The following is a 24,549-nucleotide window of genomic DNA, read 5'->3' as shown; positions in this document are numbered from 1 at the left end:
ACATTAGCGGGTGACCCCAAAAGAATATATCGGCTGCACACACACAAATATGACCTCCCCCCAAAATAAATTCCTTCTCCCTACCCAGCAGAATCTAGTTCTCAAAGGAGGCTGGAGAAGGCAGGTGTGGTGGTTTTTTTTTGGGGGGGGGTTCCCCTGCAGCCTTCCTGATGTTGCTGCTGCTCCATCACCCCTGACCTGTGACCCTGCTGGCCGATGGGGGTCCAACCACCTATCTAGGGCCACAGGATTCTGTGATCACCTTGGGGTGTGGGGTGGGGAGTGCTAAGGAATTCTCCATGCACAGGCATGCCCCCCACCCATCTGTAGGCAAATGGGGCAGTGTGTGATGGGCTTAGGTGGTCCTACACCGCCCCGCCCCCCCAGCTGCTGCTGCTTCTGTGCCTGGGCTCTGAACTGGGGAGGGAAAATGCACTCTGCACCCTCGTCCTCAGCGCAGCTTCCCCATTCCCTGGGTTGGGCACTCCAGAGAGGTTGGGGGGGCGCTAAGCCTGGGCATGGAATTAAGGCGAGATTCCAGAATCCCCTTCTTACAACACAATCGAGATATCAACACACACACCCAAATAGTAACCCCTCACAGAGAGGGCTTCCAGCTTGGAGATCAAAGAAAGCCAGGATTTAGGATTCCTTCCATCCCTCCTACACCCCAATAACTGATTATAAGAAGCCCCCCCACATCTGTTTCTGACCCCTACACCTGACTTGAGGGAGAGATGCTTCTGCAACCGCCTCCCTTGAAACGCAATTGCACAAAAGTGCGCGCTAACCAGATGCAAACTGCATTTTTATTTATTTATTTCAGTGCAATTTATACGGGGGAACTGCCACCCCTCCTCTCTCCTCCCCCCTCTTTTTTTTTTTTTTTGCATCCCGCACCCAACCTCCCTCTCAGCTGTCAAACGCAAGGCCCTCTGGGAGCTGTAGTCCCCTGGTGGCACCCGCCTGGCACTCTTTCTCCCCCCTGCCGCGGCTTGCAAAGGAGGGAGAGAAAAAATAATAATGCAAAACAGAAAAAAGAAAAAGAAGTGTGTGGGGGGAGGAGAGGAAGGTTTCTGTGCAACCCTGGGACTACATTCCCCATGGTGCACCGGGGCTCAAAGGAGCTGGGCTGTGATTGGGCCCCCCCTTCCTGCAGGCTGCTGGAGAATGAATAAAATTGTACAGTATATTCTGATGTGAGAGGTTTAAAAAAAAAAGCAAAAGAAAGAAAGAAAGAAAAGGAGAAAAAAAATCTCTCTGCTCCTCCAACCCGCCAGCCCTGGAAGGCAGAGGCACCTCCACATCCTCCCAAAATGGCTACAGCTGTGCACAAGCCTATCAAATGGTGAGTGGGTGCCCCACATCTGGGGGGTGGCAGGTCCCCCCTCCCCCAGGCATGGGGGGCAGGGGAGCAGGGAGGAGAGGGATGGATGCCTCGCCTTCCCCGTCTCCCCTCGGCGTGGATGGCTTTGCAGGGCGAACGAGGGAGAGCGGCGGGCAGCCGAGGGGCTCAGGCGTCGCGGCTCCTGGTCCTTGCGAGGGAGGGAGGGAGAGAGGGAGGGAGAAGGGGGGCGGAGTGGGGGTGGGTGAGGGGCTCGGGATGGGAGAGGCCGGCCGGCCGGGCTTCCATTGCAGCCACACGGTTGCAGGTGGGGGGCAGCTGGTGCTGCTGCCAGAGGGGCACCCCGGAGATGGGGCGCACCGGGAGATGGTGCCAGCCTGCGCGCGCCCCTGTACAAAGCGCCCAGCAGTTGTGGTGGTGGCTGGCGGGGGCGCCTTGGGGAGAGGCTCCCCGGGGGCAGCGCGAGTGCGGGTGCGCGCGTGTGGATCCTGAGCGTGCAGGGTGCCCGCCGGTGTTGTGTCTGGGTGCCCTCCGCGCGTGTTTGCGCGTGCAAAAAGGGTCTTGCACAACCGACAGCTGGGCATGCACGGGCTCCAAGGGAACAGGTGTGCAGAGGTGGGGTGGGGGTGGGGTCACCTCGGCCAGGCCACCCCTCCCCCACCTCTGCGCCCCTTCCCGACTGCCCCTGTTGTCAGAGGGTCTGTGTGCAAAGGGATTGAGCATCTGGGGTGGGGTTTGTTTTTCTTCCCTCCCTCCGTTCCCCCCACCCCAAAGCATGATGCAGGAGCTAAAGGCCAGAGCCGCTTGGCCTCCCAGCCCCGGTGTGTGTTTAACAATTGCTAACATTTTAATGTCAAGGTTTGGTTTCCGAAAGACGGGACAGACCTGGGTGTCAAGGATGTGCCCGGAGCGCACCCCTTCGGATTGGAAAGCCAGACTGCCTGCCCCTCTGAGGCGCTTGTGGGATGGCAGGAATCGGTCACTGGCGAGGGGAAGGCCCTCTGTGTATGGACAGAGATGCTCTTATCATTACTGTGACGTTGTCCTGAAGTCTTGAAAGCAGGGGGAGCTCTCACACAAATCCACCCCTTGGGGTACCAACCAGTCTGCTCTTCCTAGACCCCTTGCTTTGCGTTTTATCATAGAATTGTAGAGCTGGAAGGGACCCACAAAGGACATCTAGTCCAACCCCCGTGTAAAGCAGGAATCTTGGCTAAAGATCCCCTGACCTCTGCTTAAAAACCTCAAATGAAGGAGGGTCCACCGCCTTCCTGGGCAGTCAAATGGCTCTTACCACCAGAAAGTTCTTCCTAACGTTTCATCGGAATCTCCTTTCTTGTAACTTGAATCTATTGGTTCAGGTCCTCTGGAGCTGGAGAAAACAAGCCAGCTTCCTCTTCCGTGGGACAGCCCTTCAGATATTTGAAGATGCCTACCCTACCCGCTCTCATTCTTCTCTTTTCCAGGCTACACCCCCCCCCCCAACTCCAGTCAACCACTCCTCATAAGGCTTGACACCTTCCCTGCCAGAGCTCATTCTTCGTTCTGGACTCCTGTCCTCACTTTGTGGCAAGAAGTGGTTCCACAGGTGAAACCGCCTCTCCCTCTCACCTGCCTTGCCCTCCTGCAGTACAGAGAGGGATACTCCTCAGACCCCCACACCCCCCACACCCCCCCACACCCCCAGGCCCGCTATTTCCTGATGGCTCCATCAAGGCACTTGTTCTGATGCAGTGGAGAGTGAAACTATGGAACTCCCTCCCACAAGAGGCAGGGGTGGCCACCAGCCTGGATGGCTTTAGAAGAGGATTGGCCAGGATGGCTCTGCTCTGCCTCCAGTAAATGCTTCTGCAAACCGCAGGAGGGGAGAGGGCTCTTGCGGTCAAATCCTGCTTTGTGGGCTGACTACAGACATCTGGTTGGCCACTGTGAGAACAGGATGCTGGACTCAGTGGGCTACTGGCCCCATCCTGCAGGCTCTTCTTAAGGGCGCATATGAGGCTTAGTGGCATGGGGCCAGGGCACACATTTGCATGATGTTTTCATATGCAAAGTTATACATATAGATGCAATTTCCAGCTGACTTTCGGGGGGGGGGGGCAAATTCTGCCTGGCAGGGCATCCTCTGTGCTATGGGATGGTGTCAACAGGCTTTATTAGCCTGGGACGCTGAATGTGGTGGATTGGGCCCTCCTCTGCTCCACCCACGATCTGTGGCTTATGTGCCCTGGAAAACTGAGAGGCCTCTGGATGGATTAAGATGGCTTTGTTGGGGAGAGGTGAGCTGCCTTTTTGGCCCTGGGCTTTAAACAAATGTTGCTTATAAATGTTGAAAAAAGAGGGAAATGAACAGGAGATCTGGGCCCCTTGCAAAAGGCCAGAGTTTCAGGTCTCCTGAGCTACCCCCTCCACAACATCCCTAGGTCCCACATGTTATTTGTTACTGCCCTAGAACCAAAAAGGGATGTGGGTCACCTCCCCTCCACCCGTATCTATGTTTGCAGTTGTTTATTTGGAGAGAGTCTGCCTTGGGATTGAGCATCTCGCTGCAGTGGCACAGCCAGCCAGGCTCTTTGGGCTTTTCAATGTTTTGCAACCAGATTCCCTGAGGCTTCTTTTGGTAGAGTTCCAGGTTGGAGACCTCTCCAGGTTTTGCTGCCTCTTTGTCAGCAAACATGGGAGGGATTTGGGGTTGAGCTTCTGTTGCTTCATACGTTTGGCCTTTAAGTAGGGCAAGAGAAAAGCGTTCAAGAACGGAGCAGCTGGTTCAGCCCAGAACGTCTTGCTGGAGCTCAGCTGCAGTTTAATCAGCACGAGCTTTGCAAGAGCTCAGCTGCAGTTTGGGTTAAGAAGCATGAGCTTTGCAAGAGCTCAGCTGCAGCTCAGTTCAGCTTGCCAAGCAGAAAACACTTATGCCTTGTAAGTTGTAAATATGACGACAGCAACAAGAAGACAACTGTCTCAATGATCTTGGCTCTTAAGGCAGGTGTAGAAACGTGGGCCTTTCTCCTTACAGTTTAGGCGAAGATTTCTACCGAGAAGCCATTGAGCACTGCCGCAGCTACAATGCCCGGCTATGCGCAGAGCGGAGCATGCGCCTGCCCTTCCTCGACTCGCAGACGGGGGTCGCCCAGAACAACTGCTACATCTGGATGGAGAAGACTCACCGGGGACCAGGTACGGGTTCTGTCTGAGGAGGGCATCCTGTGCTGGGCGCTGTGCATAGAGCGGACCCTTCTCTGGAGGCCTGGGGGGGGGGGTCCGCATGTGTGTCTGGAGGAGGGTGGGGGGAGAGGGAAGAAGGAATGTGTAGCAGCCACAAAAAAGGCAAATTCCACGCAAGGGATCCTTAGGCAAGCAATTGGGGGGGGGGGAACATGCAGATATTGTAATTCCCTTAAACAGATCTATTGTGTGGAGTACTGTAATGGGAAGAACCAGGTCCAGTTCTGTTCGCCTTGACTCGAAAAGGATATTGCAGGGTTGGAAAAGGTTCAGGAAAGGGCCACCGAAATGATCAAGGGGGTGAAGTGTTTGGGACTCCAAGAAAGGTGGCAACATTTGGGACTTTAGTTGGGAGCCGTGCTATGGAACGGAGGACAAAGGAAAGTTTTCCTTCCTCTCCCCTAACGCTGGAACTCTTTGACATTCTAGCGAAGGTGAATGTTGGAAGATTCAGGATGGAGAAAAGAAAGTCTTTCTTCATGCAGGACAAAGTTAACCTGTGGAACTCCCTCCCACAAGAGGCAGGGATGGCCGCCAACATGGGTGGCTTTAAAAGAGGATTGGAGAAACTCATGGAGGAGGAGGAGGGCTTCCATCCAGGATGGCTCTGTTCTGCCTCCACAGTCAGAGGCAGCCATGCTTCTGAATCCTAGTTACTGGAAACCGCAGGAGGGGAGAGTATTTCTCTTGAGTTCAAATCCTGCTTGCAGGTTTCCCACGGGCAGCTGTTCAGCCTGGGCTAGATGGGCCCTTGGCCAGATCCAGTAATCCATTCTCATGTTCCTAAGGAACTGCGTGAAAGGGGAGGCAAAATGCAGCCAGGAAGCTGAGAGGCAGAGAACTTTGACCTCATATGGACTAGAGGCTTGAAGGTGGCATTGGTGCCACTGTCTTGATTCTTCCTCTTCCTTCTCGCAAGGTAGCTGGACAAAAACGAAAATCTACCGTAGTTTTGCCTCAGTGGCGGAAAATGACGAGGGATTTCAAGGGGATAAATGGATGGCAGGTAGCCATAGCTGTTCAGCCCAGGCCAAATCCCAATTCCTCTCCCCCCCCCACCGATCCTGCAAAGTTTTGTGGGAGGGTATTTTGCCTCTAACCTGCCCCTCCTTTAGGGCTGGCTCCAGGCCAGATCTACACTTACCCGGCTCGCTGTTGGCGGAAGAAGCGGCGGCTCAACATCCTTGAGGATCCTCGCCTGCGGCCTTGTGAGTTCAAGATTGGTAAGGAGTGGGTGGGCAGGCAGGGTGTGGGGGTGCCAGGGCAAGTGCCTGAAGGGGTCCCAAGGGTCATCTAGCCCAACCCCTGGCAGGGCAGGAATCACAGGGGATGGGCTGTGTGTGTGTGTGTGTGTGTTTGGTGAGGGAGTGTCTGGTGCCCCACCAGGAAAGTAAGAGGCAGTGCTAGGGAGTGGTGGCTCCTCCCTTCTCCCCCTGGTTTAAACCAGGCTTCAACTCCAGCTGCCACGACAGAGACTCATAATTCGGAGGGTCAGGACAAGGAGGCTGCAGTCCTTGTGGTGCATCTGATAAAGTCAGGACAGTTAAGAGAAGCAACAGGAGCCCTGCAGGATCTCAGTCTAGTGAGGTTGCAGATCAGAAGCAGAGCGGAGCAGGGAAAATAAGATTGAAGCTGAGGCTCCAATACTTTGGCCCCCTCATGAGAAGAGAAGACTCCCTGGAAAAGACCCTGATGTTGGGAAAGATGGGGAGGGCACAAGGAGAAGGGGACGACAAAGGACGAGATGGTTGGTCAGTGTTCTCGAAGTTACCAACATGCACGCTTCTGAAGAAGTGTGCATGCACACGAAAGCTCATACCAAAATAAAAACTTACTTGGTCTTTAAGGTGCTACTGAAGGAATTTATTTATTTTTACTAACATGAGTTTGACCAAACTGTGGGAGGCAGTGGCGTGCTCTGGTCCATGAGGTCACAAAGAGTCGGGCACGACTAAACAACAAAGCTAAAATACAGTGCCAGAAGGCTCTCATCATTATTTTGGCCTGTTAGCAAAGATTTGGGCCCATGGCGTCTCTCCATTCTCCAGATGCTCAGTTAGATCCGCAGCGTCTCTTGAGCATGTGAAAGGTCCCAGGTGTGGCATCTGGAAGGAAGGCCTCCTCTCCGAGACCCTGGATAGCCTGCCATGCCCGTGTCGAGTAGGGGGACCTGGGGGCCTCAGCCCCAGAAGGAAGTGCAAGAGCAGCCCTTGAGACCCCTTCCCTAGGCTGCATACTCCCTGTCCCCAGGCCACACCCCTCTGTGCCTTCCCAGAGGGCTTTAGCCTGTCTGGGATGTGTCCTTCACCTGAGACTTTGGAACTCCCTGCCTCTGGACGCCAGACAGATGCCTTTGCTCTATTCTCTTTGGTGCCTGATTTTTACAAAATTGTTTAGGCAAGCCTATCCAGATAGCTAGAAGTTACCTGAGTTTTATTTCTTTTTAGCTACCTGTCTTTCTGCGTTTTTATTTATGATCTCAATGTTTCATTTTATGCTTTGGTAAATCGTTCAGAGGCAAATATAAGTATTGTTAAATGAAACAAATAAATGATGCATTTTGCTTGCCTAGATGGATGCTGGAAATGCATCTTTTTTGGGGGGGGGGCAGCCTGCTTGTAGAAAACCTTGACTCTGGCTGTACAGTACCTTGGAAAGAGCTCCTCCCACCTTTGGCCTCTGGCTCCGCCCACCATGCTTCCCTGGAAGATTTCCCAGAGGAAATCCATTCATTGCCTGTTTTCTCAAATGGGCTCCTCACCCTGGTGTAGGCAATGGGTCTCCCCTGGTGGATCGGGGCCCACGACTTGGCTGCAGGCTGACCCAAAGGCAGGTGGCATTTGAGCTGTGCAATGTGGAGCAGGAGACAGGGGGTGGGTGGGCTTTCAGCGGATGTCTGGCTGCAAGAGGGGTCTGCAAAGGCGACTTGGTCCAAGGCAGCTCCCATCAACACAGATGTTCCCTGCAGTCTTAGGGAGGATTTTTTTTTAACTGAAAGTCAGTTTGGACCTTTGGTTCCTAAACTTTTCTGAGCCTGCTTTGTTCCATGAACTCATCTCCAGTGCCCCCCACTATTTGGAATAGTGGTTCGCGTGACCTACTAGGGAAGATCACATCACAGTAAGATTCAAAACAGCCACGATTAATTGCACACTTATTCAAAATGCGCTTGCAATCGGTCCAACAAAGCTGGTGAACTTGAGACAGTGATACTCGCTTTTAAAAGTCTGCATTGCAGGGGGTTGTACTAGATGGGCCTAGGGGTCCCTTCCAACTTTACAATTATATGGTTTTATGTAAAATTAACTGTAGAACGTTTAGAAGACACCTGAAGGCAGCCCCGTATAGGGAAGTTTTGAATGGCTGATGTTTTATAATGTTTTTATATCTGTGGCCGGGGGAACTCAGTTGGATAGTCGGAGTGCAAATAATAAAATAATGATGAAGAAAATGATTATCTTTTACTCCTCCAGCCTCTGTTTCCCTCCCCCTTGACTCTAAACGTCCCTCTAGGTAATTATAGAATTGTAGGATTGCAGAGCTGGAAGGGACCCCAAGAGTCATCTAGTCTAACCCTCTGCAGTGCAGAAATCAACTCCACCCCAGGGGTGGTCTAGACCCTTCCCCAAGCTGATGGCCTGCAGGAGATTAGGATGACCGCTTCCCCCAGCCACCCCCCACGTGGCCAGTGGCTAGCTGGGGGCTGGTGGGAGTTGTAGTTTGCCACCTGGGCCGGAAGCCGACCTGGAGAGTCAGGGGCCTGCATATGTGTGGCTGTGTGTAGAGAGTCTGTGTGTTGATCAGATACAGGCAGAGAGGATGAATTGGGGACTCCTCCTCCTCCTCCTCCTCTGACTCGGTTTCTCTCCTCCCCCAGACTGTGAGCCCCCCTTGAAGAAGGAGGGGGGGCTGCCCGAAGGTCCCGTCCTGGAAGCCTTGTTGTGCGCCGAGACGGGAGACAAGAAGCCGGAGTTGAAGGAGGAAGAACTCGTCCTGGACTGTCCGGTGAGAGAAGCAAGAACCCCCACCCCACCCCAACCGCCAGACCCATGGCTCACCTCTAAGCATGCCTAGTGGAACTGTGGAACTCCCTCCCACAAGAGGCAGGGGTGGCTTTAAAAAAGGATTGGGCAAATCCATGGAGGAGGAGGAGAGGGCTATGGATGGCTCCTAGCCAAGAGGGTTAGATTCAGGTGACCAGATTTTTTCCCCCAATGAATCCGGGGACACTTTTCAACTTCCGACTTAACAGATGGATTTTGTCTGGGGACTGATTTGTAAATCCGGGGACGTCTGGCAGCCTTAGGTTAGATGCTCTGCCACCACAGATGGAGGCAGTGATGCTTCCGAATGTCAGTCGCTGGGAATCACAGGAGGAGGTAGCGCTCTTGTGTTCAAATCCTGCTTGCAGGTTTCCCATGTAACAGTCATCTGGTTGGCCACTGTGAGAACAGGATGCTGGACTAGATGGTCCAGTCACCAGGATCATATTATGTTGTTGTGGAACCTCCAGCTCCAGAGGAAGTCTACCTGGATTCCTAGGTTCTATGGGACATTTGGTCCCTGGGAGGACAGGAGGCTGGACTAGATGGGCCCCCTTTGGCCTGATCTAGAAAGCACTCCTTGGGTGCTCAGCACAGCGATCATTGGGTGGCCTGCCTCCTGGGGCTGTTGTGCTGTTGACTGCGAGAGGAGGGTCCCTGCCCCTCTCACTTCTCTCTCTCTCACACACACACCTTGCAGAAGGCGCCAATTGGGGAATTTCTCCATGACTTGGACACGGATGACCTGGAGGACGACGTCCCTCGCCGGAAGAACAAGGCCAAGAGCAAGGTGGGGCAAGGAAAGGGGGCAGGCAGGGGTAAAAAGGTTGTAACCTTCTCAAGCCCCAGCCTGAAGAGCCAGCAGACCCTCCTCTGTTAAAGCAACGACGGCTCAACGAAGCCTCCAGAGATAGGGGCAGTCTACCTGCAAGTGCCCAAGGCAGGGCCTCGGCAGCAGGGAAAGGCCAAGGTTTGCTTGGGGGCTTCTCAGAAGCAACTAGCCAGCCCCTGCCAGGAAAAGGAAGTTGGAACAGGTGGCCTTGCTTCCGTCCAACCCTGCAAGGCTGGTTTTCTTGGGCTCAGAGCATGGGAGCGGAGTAGTTGAGGGTGTGGGGAGTGGGCAGTCCTCTTCAAGGGAAAGATTAGCCCTCCAACCTCCCCACCCCAGTCCTGCTTTACGGCGATGGGGCTCATTGCCAATTGGATCGTGCAAGACTCAAGGGCCCTGAGCACATGCAGAGTGCTGCCCCTCCCCTCCCCCTCTTCCTGGAGCAGAGGGCAGGGCTGGTGGTCCCGGGATCAACCCCTGCCGGCCTCTCCAGGGCTGGGAAAGGGTCCCTCTCTGAAGCCCCTGGGAGCCGGCTGCTGCCGGTCAGAGTAGATGACCCAGAGCTGGAGGGACCAGTGTCGTTGCTCAGCGTAGGGCACTTTGGGTCATAGATTCATAGAGCTGCCAAGAGACCCCATGGGGTCATCTAGTCCAACCCCCTGCAATGCATGTTGGGCCGGGGGGGGGCTCAGGGGGACATCTGAGGATTTCCCTCGGCCTCCCCAAAGACAGGCCTGCAAAGCAGCTGCCAGCTGTGCTGGGACAACAGGTGCAAAGCTCCTGACAGGCAGCACCCCCCCTCCTTTCTCCTCTTGGCTCTTGAAATTTGGGGCCCTCAAGCACAGTGCATGCATGCTGTGGGGGCCCCTGACAAAGGCAGCCCCCTGTGAAAATGAGGGTCCTCGTCTGCTGCCACTGAGCCTCCGGCCCTCTTTTTTTGTGCAAAGTGGGCCTGGGAGGCACCCTAATCCCCCCCCCACTCCTCCTCCTCTTGTAAAAGCAGCCAAAGTAGGTCAGCCTCTTTTAGGATTGGCGTCTGTTTAAATCACATTCCTTAATCTGTGTTTAAAGCTGGAAACCACAGAGGCATGTTTTTGGATTTCTACAAGATCAGGCTGAATTTGCCTTTTGTTCTGTCCCCCGCCTTGTTATTTAGCTCGACTTCTCCATTTCAACCTTAACCAGCTTGCAGTTCAGCTCTTGCAAAGCTCAGGCTGCTTATCTCGGTTCACCTGAAGCTCAGGGAATTCGGGGCCGGCTTCTGCAGCTCAGCTCTTGCCGAGTTCCCCTGGTTGGTTGGGATCATTGCCAGGGAAACTCTGTAATGAAAACATCGAAGCTGGGTGCTGAACCGGCTGACAGACACTTCTTAGGTTCTTATGGAGCCTCCAAGCCCAGGCCCAGTCTATCTGGATTCTGAGGTTCTATGGGATATTTGGCCACTGTGAGAACAGGAGGCTGGACTAGATGGGCCCCATTGGGCCTGAACCAGCTGGCTAGTTTCATGTTCTCATGAGCGCAACACAGACAAAACTGGCCAATCCAGGCGCAAGGCTCTGAGACCAAGCTCCTCCTCTCCCTGTCCGCCATACCCATGAGGTCTAGGAGCTTGCTTTTTATTTAAAAACAGAATGTATCAGCACTGAGACCAGCCTGTCTCTCTTCCCCACGCCCAGGCCTACGGCATCGGAGGTCTGCGGAAGAGGCAGGACGCGGCGCTGCTGGAAGACCGAGACAAGCCGTATGTCTGCGACAGTGAGTGCCCCTTTGATGGCGGTTTGGGGCAAGGGGTGGAGGTGGGTCACGGGGTGAGTTTTCCTGCTGCCGCTTCCTGGCTCAGGAGAAGCAGCCCCCAGGGGTGTCTCCAAACGCTTAGAGGAGGGGGCTGACTCAGATGGCAGGAGGCTGGCGTGGCAAACCTGCTTTGAGCCTGGGGCAGAGCACAGGGGGGCTGAACGGGCAGCTCTGTGGGTCTGGGGGACTTCGGGGTGGAAGCAGGGTGGGGAGCTGTGGCCAAGAGCCAGGGATGATGTGGAGGATGTGGGGAAGCTGCTGGGAGTGCAGAATGCTGCAGCGCGATTGCTGAGCCGAGATGGGTCTTGTCCGCATGTAACTCCGATGCTCAGAGATCTGTCCTGGTTGCCAATTTGCTCCTGGGCTGAGTTCCAGGAGTTACTCTTAGTATATTGGTTGTAAGTTGCTTTGGGCTAACAAATTTAATACTGTAAATATAACCCTAAATAAATAAGACCCCTTAAGCACTTGGGACCAGTTTGCCTGTGAGATTGAATTGGCCCTGCCACAAAATCCCTCTTCTGCATTTGGAAGAACTCCATCATTTAGTGTGGCAGCACCTACACTTTGGAACTCCCTGCCTCTTGATATCAACCGGGCACCTTCACCACAATTTTTGGAAACCTTTCTGGATTTTATTGTTTTCTCTTTCAGTAAAGCGCTTAGAGGTTTCTTTTTGCATTGAGTGGTACATGAATTTTATGAAATAAGGAGATAAATAAGTTGTCATCTAGGAATGCCTGGAGTAGACCCCTTACTGGGAGATGGGAATGGGGTGGGAATTGGGGACAGGGCTGCATTAGAGGCAGGGGGTGGGGTTGACGGGTGACCCTCTTCCAGGGGGTTAAGGGCAGGGGTTGCCTCTTGCAAGTGATGGGACACCCCCCCCATTTTACCCATTTTGAGAAAGTCCCTTGGGTGCCAGCTCAGTGGCAGAGCACATTGCTTTGGATGCAGAGGGTTCCAGGTTCAGTTCCTGCTGGCATCTCCAGGTACAGATGGGAGAGAGCCCGAAGTTTTGGAGAGCTGCTGCCAGCCAGTGTAGACAGCACTGAACTAGATGGGACCAGTGGCATAAGGGAGCTTCCTATGTTCCTGTGCCCTGTGGGTTCTTTTCACCTGCCAGGGGTTCTTGAGCTGGGACTCCGGCATGGCGGGGCAGGGGGTTGGGCTGGATGACCCTCGGGGTTCCCCTTCCAGCTCCACAATTCTACGCTGCTTCTTCCTTTTCAGTCTGTGGGAAGCGCTACAAGAACCGCCCGGGACTGAGCTACCACTACACTCACACGCACCTGGCAGAGGAGGAGGGCGAGGAGGGCCCTGAACGCCACACCCTCCCCTTCCATCGCAAGAACAACCACAAACGTGAGTGACCCTCCCTGGCCACCTCTCCTTTGGCTGCAGGGAACGCTTCCCCACCACCACCTGAAAGAACCCCCCTCTCACAAATGTACAACTCCACCTGGGCTACTTTGCACCTGCCTCACCCCTGGACTGGTTTGGACTGGCGTTGCGTCACTTGAGTATCTCCTCTTCCCAAAGCTCAGCCTCACATTAGATGCCTTTGCATTTTGTGGGGTGCAGGGAAGGACCCCAAACTGCCTCGCTAGGCTGCAAAGGACAGAAGGACAAGGAGGATTATAAAGATAATTAATGAATTCCGCTAGAAATTAGCATTTAGCCTGCAGCTCAGTAGCAGAACATCTGCTTTGCATAGCTTTGAGAGTGTGGGGCAATGGTTCGAGTGTCCGACTAGGACCTGGGAGGGATCACGTTTGAATCCCCACTCATTGGCCATGAAACTCCCCGGGTGACTAGAGCAGTCCCTGCCTCGCTCGGCCTAACCTACCTCGCAGGGTTGTTGTTGCTGCGGAGATTAATTGAGAACTAGGATTTGGGAAAGACCAGGGTTCAAGTCCCCCCTCATTGGCCACAAAGCTCCCTGGGTGACCTTGGGCTAGTCACGGTCCTGCTTGGCCTAACCTACCTCGCAGGGTTGTTGTGAAGATGAAACAGGGAGGAGGAGAACCACGTGCACCACTTTTTTCCTTGGAGAAAAAAGTGGGATATAAATGCAATGAAGGAACGAATGAGCTTGCAGTTCGCAGGCCTCCAGCATCTCCAGCTAAGGAAGAAATCAGGAGAGCCACCGCAGGACTACATCTCCCATCAGTCTCTGCTGCGGTGGCTGGGGAGGATGGGAATTGTGGTCCACAGCATCTCAAGGACACCAGGTGGGCCAGAGGCTGCTGAGAATGCCCAGCCAGATGGACCAAAACGCATGAGTCTGTCCGAGAAGTACCGTAAATAGTGCCCAAAGGGGAATATTCTATCCCTATGGGATATGCCTTGGAGGACTTGTGGTTTTGATGCCAGCCTCGGGGGCAGTGGGTATTCCTGAGGCTGATTCCTGGGTGGGAGGCCTTTGCCCCCCCCCTTTCTGGCATGACCCAAAGGCCTCTTCCTCTCTCCCTGTGATGCAGGAGACAGGGACAGCCTTGCTCAAGGGGGTGGGTCAGCCTGTGCCGCTCAAGGGTGCCCCAGTTCGATGCCAAGCCCCCTTGGGCCCAGGAAAAGTCTGCCTTGGCCTTGGCATTGCCAGCTGGTCTGACTCAGCAGCAGAAGCCCTAAGCTAAGTGGGTGCCTGCTGCATGCCAGGCGGTTTCTGGTCTTTCTTCCATGCCCAAGATCCTTAGGAAAGGAGCTTGAAAACAAAGCAGGCCATTTCACAACACCACCATTATGCGATGCTCTGGCGTGAACACGTTTGGGATGTCCCGTGTATGGTCTTGGTTGCTTCGCCTCAAAAGCGGAGCCGGGAAAGATTTGAAAAAGGGCAGCTAAAAGAGGGTGGAGCGACTCCCCTGTGAGGAAAGGGTGCCACATTTTGTGCTTTTCTGGTTTCAGAAAACTGTGATAAGTTAATTATTAGTTTATAAAATTATGCACAGCCTGGAGACAGCAGCTAGAGAAAAGTTTCCCTCCCTCTCTCATAACACTTGAACTTCTGGGCATGCAAGGAAGTGGAATGTGGGAAGGTTCGCGCAGACTTCTTCATGCAGCGCAGAGTGAAGCTGCGGAACTCCCTCCCACTGAAGGCAGGAATGACCACCAACTTCTGCCCTCCACAGTCGGAGGAAGCAATGTTCCCAGGTGCCAGTTTCTGGAAACCCCAGGAGGGGAGAGTTGCTCTTGTGCCCGGGTCCTGTTTGTGGGCCATCTGTTTGGCCGCTGTCAGAACAGGATCCCGGACTGACTGAGCCTTTGCAAGGCTCTTCTGGTGTTCCAAACTCAGCCGCATCCCAATTGGCAACAGTCTTTTAGAAACACAACCTGCCACCTCAGCTCCTTGGCTCCCTGCTTCTTGCAGAAGCTCCATCTCTGCTAGGCTGTTGCATGTTAAGATTTTACATACATTTGGTTGAATTAGCATATGCAAAGTGCAATTACTGGATGTCTTCACACGCACATCGCCGCCTTGAGATGGTGGCTGCACTGTTCCTTTCCCTTCCTTTCCCTTGCTCCCCCCCCCCACTGAGTGAGGGTCTTCATTTTTAACACCCCCACCCACCTGCCGATGAGGTTGCCACGGCAACCTGGTGGGTGGAGTTGGCAGGTATAATATTTTCCCCTGATTTATCATTTCAATTAAGTTGGAGACGCTTGGAGGAGCTTTGCCATTGGTGGGGGTTGTTGTGAGGAGGGGGCCTGGGGTGGGGTGGGGGAGAGCCCTGAGGGGGAGGGAGCAGCTGATCTGCAAACAGGGGAGAGGCAGAGGAGATAGTGTCTGGTGCTGGTGATTCTGATGGGTGTGTGTTTGGGGGGCACGAAGCTCCCCCCTGAAGGTGGACTGAATGTACATCCTGGAGCCAGTTCCGGGGGGCGGGGGTGCTTTGCTACCCACAATAATATATTTGTGGGGACTTCCCCCCCCCAAGTCAATGGGCAAAGCTGAAGCCCTCCCTTGCGGGCAGGACACCCACAATCTTCAGCATGAGAGGGTGCCTATGCTGGGGTGGGTGCCTTTGTGTGAATGCACACAGAGGTCCGGCTTCCAAAGGCTCAATTTGTGTGAAGGCACATGAAGGCCTCTCGATTCTGAAAAGTCTCATGTCTGTGTTTGTGTGTGAGAGAGTGGAAATCCTTCCTTGGATGTCAGAAACAATAAAAAAAGTGGCATTGATGCAGAGAAGGCCTTTGACGATGTTTCATGGACTTTTATGAAGAAGACAATAGAAATGATGAACTTTGGGGAGGTATTTGGCAGAGGTATTGAGGAAATCTATTCAGTACAACAGTCCATGCTGATTGTGAGCAATGTGATAACTGAAAAGTGTAAAATAACGAAGGGGACAACATAAGGATGTCCCCTGTCACCGTTATTATTTATTATGCCCACCTGTCAGTGTCCTTCAGCTGCGATCCCTGCATTTCAGGGGGTTGGTATGGATGACCCTTGGGGGTGTCTTCCAACTGTACAATTCTATGATGCCATGAAAACTCTGTGCAACTTTCTCAATATCCAATGCTCTCTGTGTTGTGTTGTTGTGTTGTGTTGTGTTGTGTTGTGTGAGAATCTTTGTCCCATCGGCTGAGTCCCATCTCTGTGAATCATGAGATTGAAGCAGTGTGCTCTGTGCTGTGTGTTGTCTGTTATACATGTGATGGAAGGGAAGTTTGTTTTCGGGGAGAGGGTGGGCAGGCGCATAGCACACCCCAGCAACTATCTAGGAATCTGCTGCCTATTAGGCCATTTAAAATTGCTGTGTGTGAGAGAGAGCACTGAGGCAGTGGGGAGGGGGGAGTGTGTGTGTGTGGGGGGTGCATTGCTAAGGGAGACTGAATTGATGTGATTTTCCCCTCCCCCTTTTTTTGAGGAGGGGGGAACATCATGGTGGGGGGGCATGAACTGTGCAAGGAAACAGGGTGTGGTTGGTGGAAGTCTAGCTTTAAAAGCTTGGGAGAGAGAGAGAGAGAGAGAGAGAGAGAGAGAGAGAGAGAGAGCAGTTCTCTCCTGCCCCCCCCCCAACTAACATGCATCCCATCCTTTTTTCTAGACAGTTGCCATGGCGACCACCAGTGCATACTGATGTAGTTGGATCTGCACAAAGAGCAGGAGATTGGGGGAAGGGACTTGGTTAGCACCACAATCTCTGGAGAAAGAGGGCCAGGACGCCTGGGTCCCCCTCCCCACCTCGGATGGTTGGAGGGTGGGCAGGAAGTTGCCCCATTCTGACCCAGAGGACTGTGCCTGCTTCTCTCTGAGCTGCCCCCTCTGGGCCTTGGAGGCTCAATCCTAAAACAGATTTTTGCCTGTTTCTTAGCTGCCACTGCCTCATTTGCTCTTGCCCCACCCCTTGCACACACACCCCATTACGGTGCCAAAGACTCACTTCCGTGCCCCTCCACCCCACAAACCCCTCCATCCTTTCACAAAGCTCCCCCCTCTTTTTACATATTCATTTCTTTGCTTGCCGATTCCAAAGAGGCAGATATATATATATATATTTCTTTTTTTTTCTTGGAAAAACCACGATTCCCTTCATGGAAACCCGACTGGCTTCTTCTCACACGGCTGATTTTGATGTGCTCCATTTTTATTTCCCCCCCCCCCTCCTGCTTATTTCCATTTTTATATATATATATCTTTTTGCATGTCTGGCTTCCTCCAGAGTTTTACAAAGAGCTGAACTGGGTCCCCGAGAACCAGCGCAGGCACACAGGTAAAACCATCCCTGTGAGGCGGGGGGGGGGCAGGAGGAGGAGGTGGCCGTGGCAAGCGTGCCTGGTGCCCCCCTCCGCCCGCCATCTCCTGGGGGGCAGCTGAGGGGTCCAGGTTCGAGTCCTGGGGTGCCACCCTTTTCCTGGCTCGGTTCCTCCTTCCTCACCCTGCTGGCCACTTCTCCAGGGTTGTGGTGAGCCACCTGTGGGGGCTCTTGTTTGAGAGACGCCCCCTTGAACCAAACCCGATCGAACACTTCCCCCTCCTGCAACCAGGAGAGGTAAAATTCCTCTGCCTGGGGGTGGCCACTCCCTGCTCTGCTGATTTCATTCTGCTCCTGCGATTCTGGTGCATTTCAAATTCATTTGGGCCAAAGATGGGCTGCAGGGCAGGGGGAAGGAGGCCTTGGGAAAGCTCGGCCTTGAGGACTAGACACTTAGGGCACAGGTGACGAAACTGAAACTGCATGGGCTGTACAATCCTTTGTGATGGATGCATGTGTTCATGAGCTGCCAAGCCCCCTCGCGGCAGGATTGCTGCCCCTGCATGGTACCCGGGGTGGGGCAGAAGCCCACACATGCCGCTTGCTGACAGTCTCTGTGTGAGGTGATGATGGCGCAGTGGGACGTTTGTCATGTGTGGAAGGAAGCATCAGCCCCTTTCCCCAGCTGCATGTGGACCAGGTGCCAGCAAAAGTCCTGCATCGCAGGGGGTTGGGCTAGATGACCCTGGGGTCCCCTCCCAGCTGTACTATTCTGTGATGCTGCAAAAACTCTCCATGCACTGGGAGGAGGCGACGAATGTGTGGGCAGGCAGGCAGGCAGGCAGGAGTGGGACTCTCCCCCTCCTGCCTGGGGGTGGCTGGTGGAGGGAGGGGGATGCTGGGGTGCACAGGGGGGCCTGTGTGGCTCCCCCCTTGATTTTGGCCTCTCCTTGCTGTTGTCTTACAGCTAAGAAAGCACCGGACGGCACAGTCATACCAAACGGTTATTGTGATTTCTGTCTAGGCGGCTCCAAGAAGACCGGCTGCCCCGAGGATCTCATCTCCTGCGCGGATTGTGGTCGTTCAGGTGAGGCCGGGGCTGGTGGGCGAAGTAGGGGGGAAGGGCTTGGCCCATGCGGGACAGAGCGGTGGGGGAACCTGCCTCCAGGTTATAAACAAAGAGCATCATCAGAGAATCTCAGAGTTGGAAGGGACACTCAAGAGGCATCTGTTCCAGCCCACTGCAATGCAGGAATCGCAGCTAAAGAACCCCTGACGCTCCTAACCTCTGCTCTGAAACCTCCCAAGAAGAATGGTCCACCAGGACACAGAGCGTTTCTCAAACCACAGGTCTCATCCGCAGATCAGGTGCACAGCAGCAGGAGGCAGAAGTTCCCTGAGCACATGCAGAGTGCCATAGTGGGTGGGTGGGTTCTTTGAGGTGTGTAGCTTTGCTCCAGCCTTCAGGAGCCATTGCTTTACCCCCCCCCCCCACTTCGTTGCCACACGATAATTGGGAGGGGTAAAAGCACTGCCGGTCTGGAGCCTCTGGATCAGGCCAAAGGAGGCCCATCCAGTCCAGCCTCCTGTTCTCCCAGTGGCCAATGAGGTGCCCCTTATGGGAAACCAGCAAGCAGCACCTGAGCACAAGAATCTGGTCCTTCATGAAGGAGCCTAGCCCTCTTTTAGAGCCCTCTTTTAGAGCCCCTTTAGAGCCTCCTGCAGCAGGGAGTTCCATAGTTGAATTCTGAAGAAAGCCTTTCTTTCATCTGAAACATGCAGAAAAACTTCTCTCTCTCCACGTTATCCAAGTCATGCCTGATTTTATCCGCTTCCATCATGTCCACTCATACTTTCCTCTCAACTACCGGTAGCAAGCCCCGGATGCCGCAGTTTTCCTCCTGGAGGAGTTGCGCTCCCTCCCTTTTCTGAACCTTCCCCACCTCTGCAATATCCTTCTCGAGTGCGACAAGAACTGCACACTTTTGGACACTTTCGGACCCCGGAGGGGGCTCCCTCAGAAGGTGGTGGACTCTCCTTCGTCGGAGGTTTTGAAGCAGAGGCTTTGTGGGCATCTGCCAGGGATGCTTGGAAGAGCTTTTCCTGCAATGGGCAGCTGGCCCATTCCTTCCTTCCTTCCATTTATATTCTACCTTTACCCCCCCTTCCCCCCAAAGCTCCTCCCCCTCCTCATTTACTCATTTGACCCCCCCCCCCCGCAAGGGAGGTGAGGCCGAGAGGGGCAGTGACCGGCGCAAGGTCACCCCCAGTGAGCCTCACTCAGAGCCAAGTGGCGGGATTTGAACTCTGGTCTCTCCCGCGTCCTAGTCTGACGCTCTAATTGCTACATCCTGCGTGGCCTCATGTGCTGCTCTCTCTCTGTCTCCCTCTCTCGTGCGCAGGGCACCCATCCTGCCTGCAGTTCACCGTCAACATGACAGCTGCCGTGCGGACTTACCGGTGGCAGTGCATCGAGTGCAAGAGCTGCAGCCTTTGCGGCACCTCCGAGAACGACGTAAGTGAGCCGGCCGGGCCTGGATCTGACCGCCTCCCCCCCACCCCACCCTTCCAGGAGCTCAGCAAATGCCAGGACTCCCCTCCCCCTCATCTGCCTTCCCATGTGCATGCACACGAACGCTCATACCAATGACAAACTTAGTTGGTCTCTAAGGTGCTACTGGAAGGAATTTTTTATTGGTCTATCTATTCTTGGGATCGATCACCTGCCCTTAAGGAGAGCCTGCGGGATCAGGCCAGGGGCTCCTCTAAGCCAGCACCCTGTGGCCACCCAGGTGGCCCTTATAGGAAGCCCGCAAGGAAGCTTTGGGTGCAAGAACAGCTCTCCCCTCCTGCTGCCTCCAGCTGGGCAGGGCAGGGCACAGCTTCGTGGCTCACAGCCTTCCAGAAATTTGTCTCCGCCTCTTTTAAAGCCATCCAGGTCGGTGGTCATCCTTGCCTCCTGCGGGAGAGCGTTCCGTGGTTTGAACACTGAGCTGTTGTGCAATGGACTTTTTATTTTCTCTGTCCTGAATCTTTCCCGTTGTTCCTTTGGGAAAGAAGTACAGTTCAGGGGATGAAGACTCCCCTTTGTCTGCCAGAAGCGCCCCACCCCCTCACCCGGGGGGGGGGGGAATCATGGAATTGTAGAGTTGGAAGGCACCACAAGGGTCATCTAGCCCAACCCCCTGCGAGGCAGGAATCCTTTGCCCAAGGTGGGGCTTGAACCCACAACCCTGAGATGAAGAATCTGATGCTCTACTAGCTGAGCTCTCCCAGGAAGACCCGTTTCTGCCTGAAATGAGTCCTCATGGGCGCCAGGCTTCCCGGTGCTCCAGAGGAGCGCCTGCTCGATCCACGGGTACACCCCTGCAGAGCAGCGTTCCCACGCCCTTCTCTCTCTTTCTGCTGCAGGACCAGCTGCTGTTCTGCGATGACTGTGATCGGGGCTACCACATGTACTGCCTGAGCCCACCCATGGCTGAGCCCCCCGAAGGTGAGGAGGGACCCCACCCTAGGCAAGGCGGCTTGGTGGGAGGGGCTTCTTGGAAAATGCACCCCCATCTGATGCTTCTCCGCCTTTCTCCACTCCCCATTTCCAGGAACCTGGAGCTGCCACCTGTGCCTGCGGCAGCTGAAGGAGAAGGCGTCCGCCTACATCACCCTGACCTAGGCTGGGGACCCGTTGCCCACCCCTTTGCCCGTCCTCGCCCCCCTCCTCCTCCTCCGTGCCCTTAGCCGTGATGGTGCTGAGCCCTGCCAGGCCTCGGGGCGTTTGTTGCCCTCTCGCCTGCCACAAGAACCTTTTCTTCTGCACCCCATCTCTCCCCCCCCCGCCCAGCTGCAGCAGCGGGGACCAAACCCTGCCTGCGTCTCCTGCTGGCTGTCACCAAAACTCGACTCAAAAGCCATAGCCAGGGGTAGGCAGCTGGCAGGACAGCAGCCGCTCCTGGCCCCTTGCCCCCCTCGGCTGCCTGGGATGGGAAACCCCTTGCCCACCCTCTAGATGCATGTGAAAGTGGGCAGGTCCCCCCTCCTGCAAGACAAGCCCCATGGAGGATGAAGCCCCCTCCTCTCCCCTCACTTGGGCTGCGACCCAGTTCTCTGCTCCCGTCTCTTTCGGACCTGGCACAACCTCCGAAAAGGCGGCCAGCGGAGTTAAGCTTCTCAAAGGCCAGTGGAGTGCAGGGGGGCAGGATGAAGAGCAATTTTTTTGGGGGGTGGCGGTGACTGGCTGTAGCAATGGGAGGAAAGAGAGGGTCACAGCTGGAGCTGGCAGGGCAAGGGGAGGGGTTCGGCAGGGGTGGTGGGTGGGTGATGATCGGCTGTCACAAGGCAGGATTTTTTTCAGTGTTGCTGGATTTTACAATAGGGGGGAATGAAAACTTGAAAAAAATACCCCCCCGGAAAAGGGGGTTAGGGTGGGGAAACTACAGTCCCCCAAAATAAAAAAAATGTGTCTGGGTTGGGAAGAGGCAGCCCCAGGGGCCACTAGAGGCTAGCAGGGGCTGTTCCCACTAAGCCCCCCCCCTTGTGTACATGGTGTTGTTCTGTTGCCTGCATCTGCTAATGTGCTTGGATTGTTCTGTGCATTAAATGTGGTCTGAATTACAGCCGCTGCTCCTTCTTTTGCCTCCTCCCCTAGTCATGGTGTCAAGTTCCAGGTGTGTCTAGACTGATGTGTGGGGGGGGGAGAGAAAAAGATGGAGGGGCAGCCCCCCTCCCACAAGGCACTGCCTTCATCCTCATCCTTGCACCTGGCAAGACTAAGCTGGTGTCTTCTACAAGAGCTGTTGCCATGACAACAGGACAGGAAGAGGAGGATGTTTGGGTACCAGGCTGAAGATGCTTGCCCCCCCCCCCCGCCCCGCCTTGATACTCAGGCAAAATCTGGGGTCTCCGTGCAAGAGAGAAAGAAGAAGAAGGAAAGGAAGGAAGGAAAGGAGAGAGGAGGGGGGTGCTCAAGAAATCACACAGGGTTTTCTATGAAATGTTTATTTTATTTCTCTCCTTCCCCACCCGAACACCCAGAGGTGTGTCCCCCCCCCCAAAGAAACTATCATTGAGGATTCCAGAGAATTATACTGGGGGATTTATTCTTTTTACAAAAGGCTGGTTGTTGTTCTTTCCTATCAGCAATTTTTAAAGACAAAAAAAAAATAACAATTAAATAAGACAGATCTGATCCCAAAAGATTCATATAAAATTAACACAAGAAACAACTCACACAACACGACTGACAAAAAAAAATGAAGGCAAGCCCCCCACTCCTCCCACCCCACAAGGGGGGCTGGGGGAGGGGCTCCCATGTCACAGAGAGGAACGCTAAAGGATAGATTTATTCTTTTTTTAAAAGTGGGAACGGGGAAGACAATAATCCGTACAAATTGCAGTGAGATACTGGTACAAAACTAAGGAAGAGTTATGGGGAAGGGGGTGCTGCTGCCCGCTCCACACGTGGGGTGGCGCTGGAGGAGCCTCGCGGTGATGTGGTGCAGGCAGGGGTAGGGGCTGGACTTTGCCACTTCTGGCTGCGACTCTCCCTGGCATTTGCACCCCTAAGTTGGCTCTGGAGAAGGTGGAGAAGGCTTCTTTCTCCGCCAGGCTCTATGGCCGGGGGGGCAGGCTCTTCAAAGGCTGAGCTGGGAGTGCAAAAGGGGCAGCACCCCAGGGAGTTAAGACGATTATGGTGCAAGTTCCTGGGGTGCTTGGCAATACGGAGCTCGGAGATTCTTCCCCACTTTCCTGGCTACCCTGCCCCTGCAAAAAAAACCAACCCCTTTTTTACTTGCAGCAATTCCAACGGCCCTTGGCTCACGCCTGGGGAAGGGCAGGTAGTGGAAGGCCTCGTTGTTGTCAGGGGAGGAAGACGGCCTGAGCCAGGAAGCCCCCCCCCTGGGTGGGTCTGGGGTTTGCATAGTTCAGACGCTGGCTTGGCGACTTGTCCAGGGGTGCACAACATCACAGTTTGGGGCGTCCCGGGACCCTGCGCCCTATGCTAGCAGCCAGACGCTCCCTTTCTCAGGCTGGAAGAAGCCGGAGCCTTGCTGGCCCCTGCCAGACCTCCAGGACACCCCACCCCCCCAAAAGGGGTTTTGTTCCTCCTGCAATGGACCCCTCCTGCTCAAAGCACTCCCAAAATGGCTCTGCTGGTCCAGACCATATGTTTTTTAACACACAACAATAACAACAACAACCCTGAAAGCAAAAAGAAACCGCAACAGGGTCTGTGTTTCACAACCACGACGTACCAACTGCCCGTGGGAACTTCCTTATTGCCGAGGTCACTCAGGCACAGGGATGCCGGGGGGGGGGGCGGCACCAGAGGTGGGAAACCTGGGAGCCCCCCAATTCCCAGGCGGGAGGGAAGGGTGGCCCCCAAGGGCAGGACCATCCGTTGCCACACAAGAGAGGCAAGCGCTCCCCCCCCCAGGCTAGTGGGGCAGGGGCACCACTCCTGCCCCAGTGCCCAGTGCCCAGTGTCCTCTGGCCTCCTTCCGCTGTGCAACCGTGGGGGCAGTGTGTGTGTGTGTGTGCGCGCACGCCGAGTTCTGAGGCATGCACAGAGATCTCCAGAGGGTGGGTGGGTGGAATTACAAACAGTACCATTTATACAAATATAGTGTTTTATAAAGAACATATACATTTAAACTTCTTTTTTAAAACTTTTTTTAAACTTCCTGAGCCACTCCCATCCTTGCGTTCTCTAGAAAATAATTTAGTCGTGAGAAAGTGCTCTTTTGAGATTCTCGGTGGTCCCGCTCGAGGGGGGCCCCCTCCGCCAACACCCCGAGTCTGTCGAGCGCCAAGGCGCCCCCTGGTGGCAAGCCAGGATGGGCAGCGGTGGCCCCCTCAGCCCCCTTCTTCCCTGCTCGGGGTGGGCGAGGCCAGGTGCCCATATCACAGTTCTCTTCCCTAGGAAGCACCTGAGAGTACATACACTGTGGCAAGAGGTGCCCTGGGCCCCCGAGCGCCACGCCTGGCAAGCGGGCACGCAGGAGGGTGGGAGGAGAGGGGGCTCTGCTCCCTAAGGAAGGAGGAGGGAGGCTGGCTAGGGCGTTGTTGGGGCCCCACACCAGAGGAGCCACTGCCAGCAGGCCCCCCCATCTCTCCCCTCCAAGCAGCCCCCTTCTCCGGCTGCTCACAGCTCCTTCTTCTCCACGGCGCTGGAGAAGATCTCGGCGAACTTTCGCAGCTGCTCGTTGGCCGTCTGGGACTCCTCCTGTAGGCGCTGGTTGTTGTGGCGCAAGTTGGCCACTTCCGCCTGCAGGACCACCTTGTCCTGTTTCTCCTGGGAAAAGAGAGGAGGAGGTGGGAATCCGGGCAGCTGGAGCGGTGTATGCAGGAAGATCCTGCGGGATCAGGCCAGTGGTCCACCTCGTCCAGCAGCCTCTTCTCAAATACCCCCAAGAACTTAGGAACGCAGATAGACTGCCTTTGCAGCTGGAGGCCCCATAAGAGCCTAAGAAGGGCCTGGCTGCTGGATCAGGGCCCATCTAGTCTGGCATCCTGTTCTCACAGTGGCCAAAGAGATGCCCATGATGGGAAACCCACAAGCAGAATCAGAGCACAAAAGCAACTCTCCCCTCCTGGGGTTTCCAGCCCCTGGGA

At 54.7% G+C, this 24,549-nt stretch overlaps 2 protein-coding genes across 8 annotated transcripts in view; one reads left to right on the top strand and one right to left on the bottom strand.

The window, feature by feature from the left end:
• Window positions 1-1,155: 1,155 nt before the first annotated feature.
• DPF1 (double PHD fingers 1) lies at window positions 1,156-21,551 on the top strand. 6 transcript variants are annotated; one of them, XM_088672800.1, is made up of 12 exons: window positions 1,181-1,348; window positions 4,362-4,522; window positions 5,686-5,778; window positions 8,448-8,575; window positions 9,314-9,403; window positions 11,119-11,197; window positions 12,470-12,601; window positions 16,909-16,959; window positions 17,909-18,028; window positions 19,344-19,456; window positions 20,353-20,434; window positions 20,541-21,551. In XM_088672800.1, exons 1-12 carry the CDS (start codon window positions 1,317-1,319, stop codon window positions 20,609-20,611), a joined length of 1,152 nt encoding a protein of 383 aa, XP_088528926.1. In that variant the 5' UTR covers window positions 1,181-1,316; the 3' UTR covers window positions 20,612-21,551. The 6 variants fall into 6 exon arrangements, with proteins under 6 accessions (XP_088528927.1, XP_088528928.1, XP_060131496.1 ...); XM_088672799.1 differs by having other exon boundaries at window positions 5,686-5,793; XM_088672801.1 differs by lacking the exon at window positions 16,909-16,959 and having other exon boundaries at window positions 1,156-1,348.
• Window positions 21,552-21,917: 366 nt separating this feature from the next.
• The window catches only part of SIPA1L3 (signal induced proliferation associated 1 like 3), an 81,588-nt gene continuing 78,956 nt past the window's right edge, over window positions 21,918-24,549 (bottom strand). For both annotated transcript variants that reach the window (XM_060275503.2, XM_060275506.2), the window contains exon 21: window positions 21,918-24,229. In XM_060275503.2, coding sequence (XP_060131486.1) covers window positions 24,080-24,229 — 150 coding nt within the window. In that variant the 3' untranslated portion in view covers window positions 21,918-24,079. The remainder of the gene's footprint in view (window positions 24,230-24,549) is intronic.

The sequence above is a fragment of the Zootoca vivipara genome, chromosome 6 (genome assembly GCF_965207765.1).
Source record: "Zootoca vivipara chromosome 6, rZooViv2.hap1.1, whole genome shotgun sequence".
In the NCBI taxonomy this organism is placed as follows: domain Eukaryota; kingdom Metazoa; phylum Chordata; class Lepidosauria; order Squamata; family Lacertidae; genus Zootoca; species Zootoca vivipara.
Note: the sequence above shows the minus strand (reverse complement) of the source record. Positions and strands in the feature narration are given on the sequence as shown.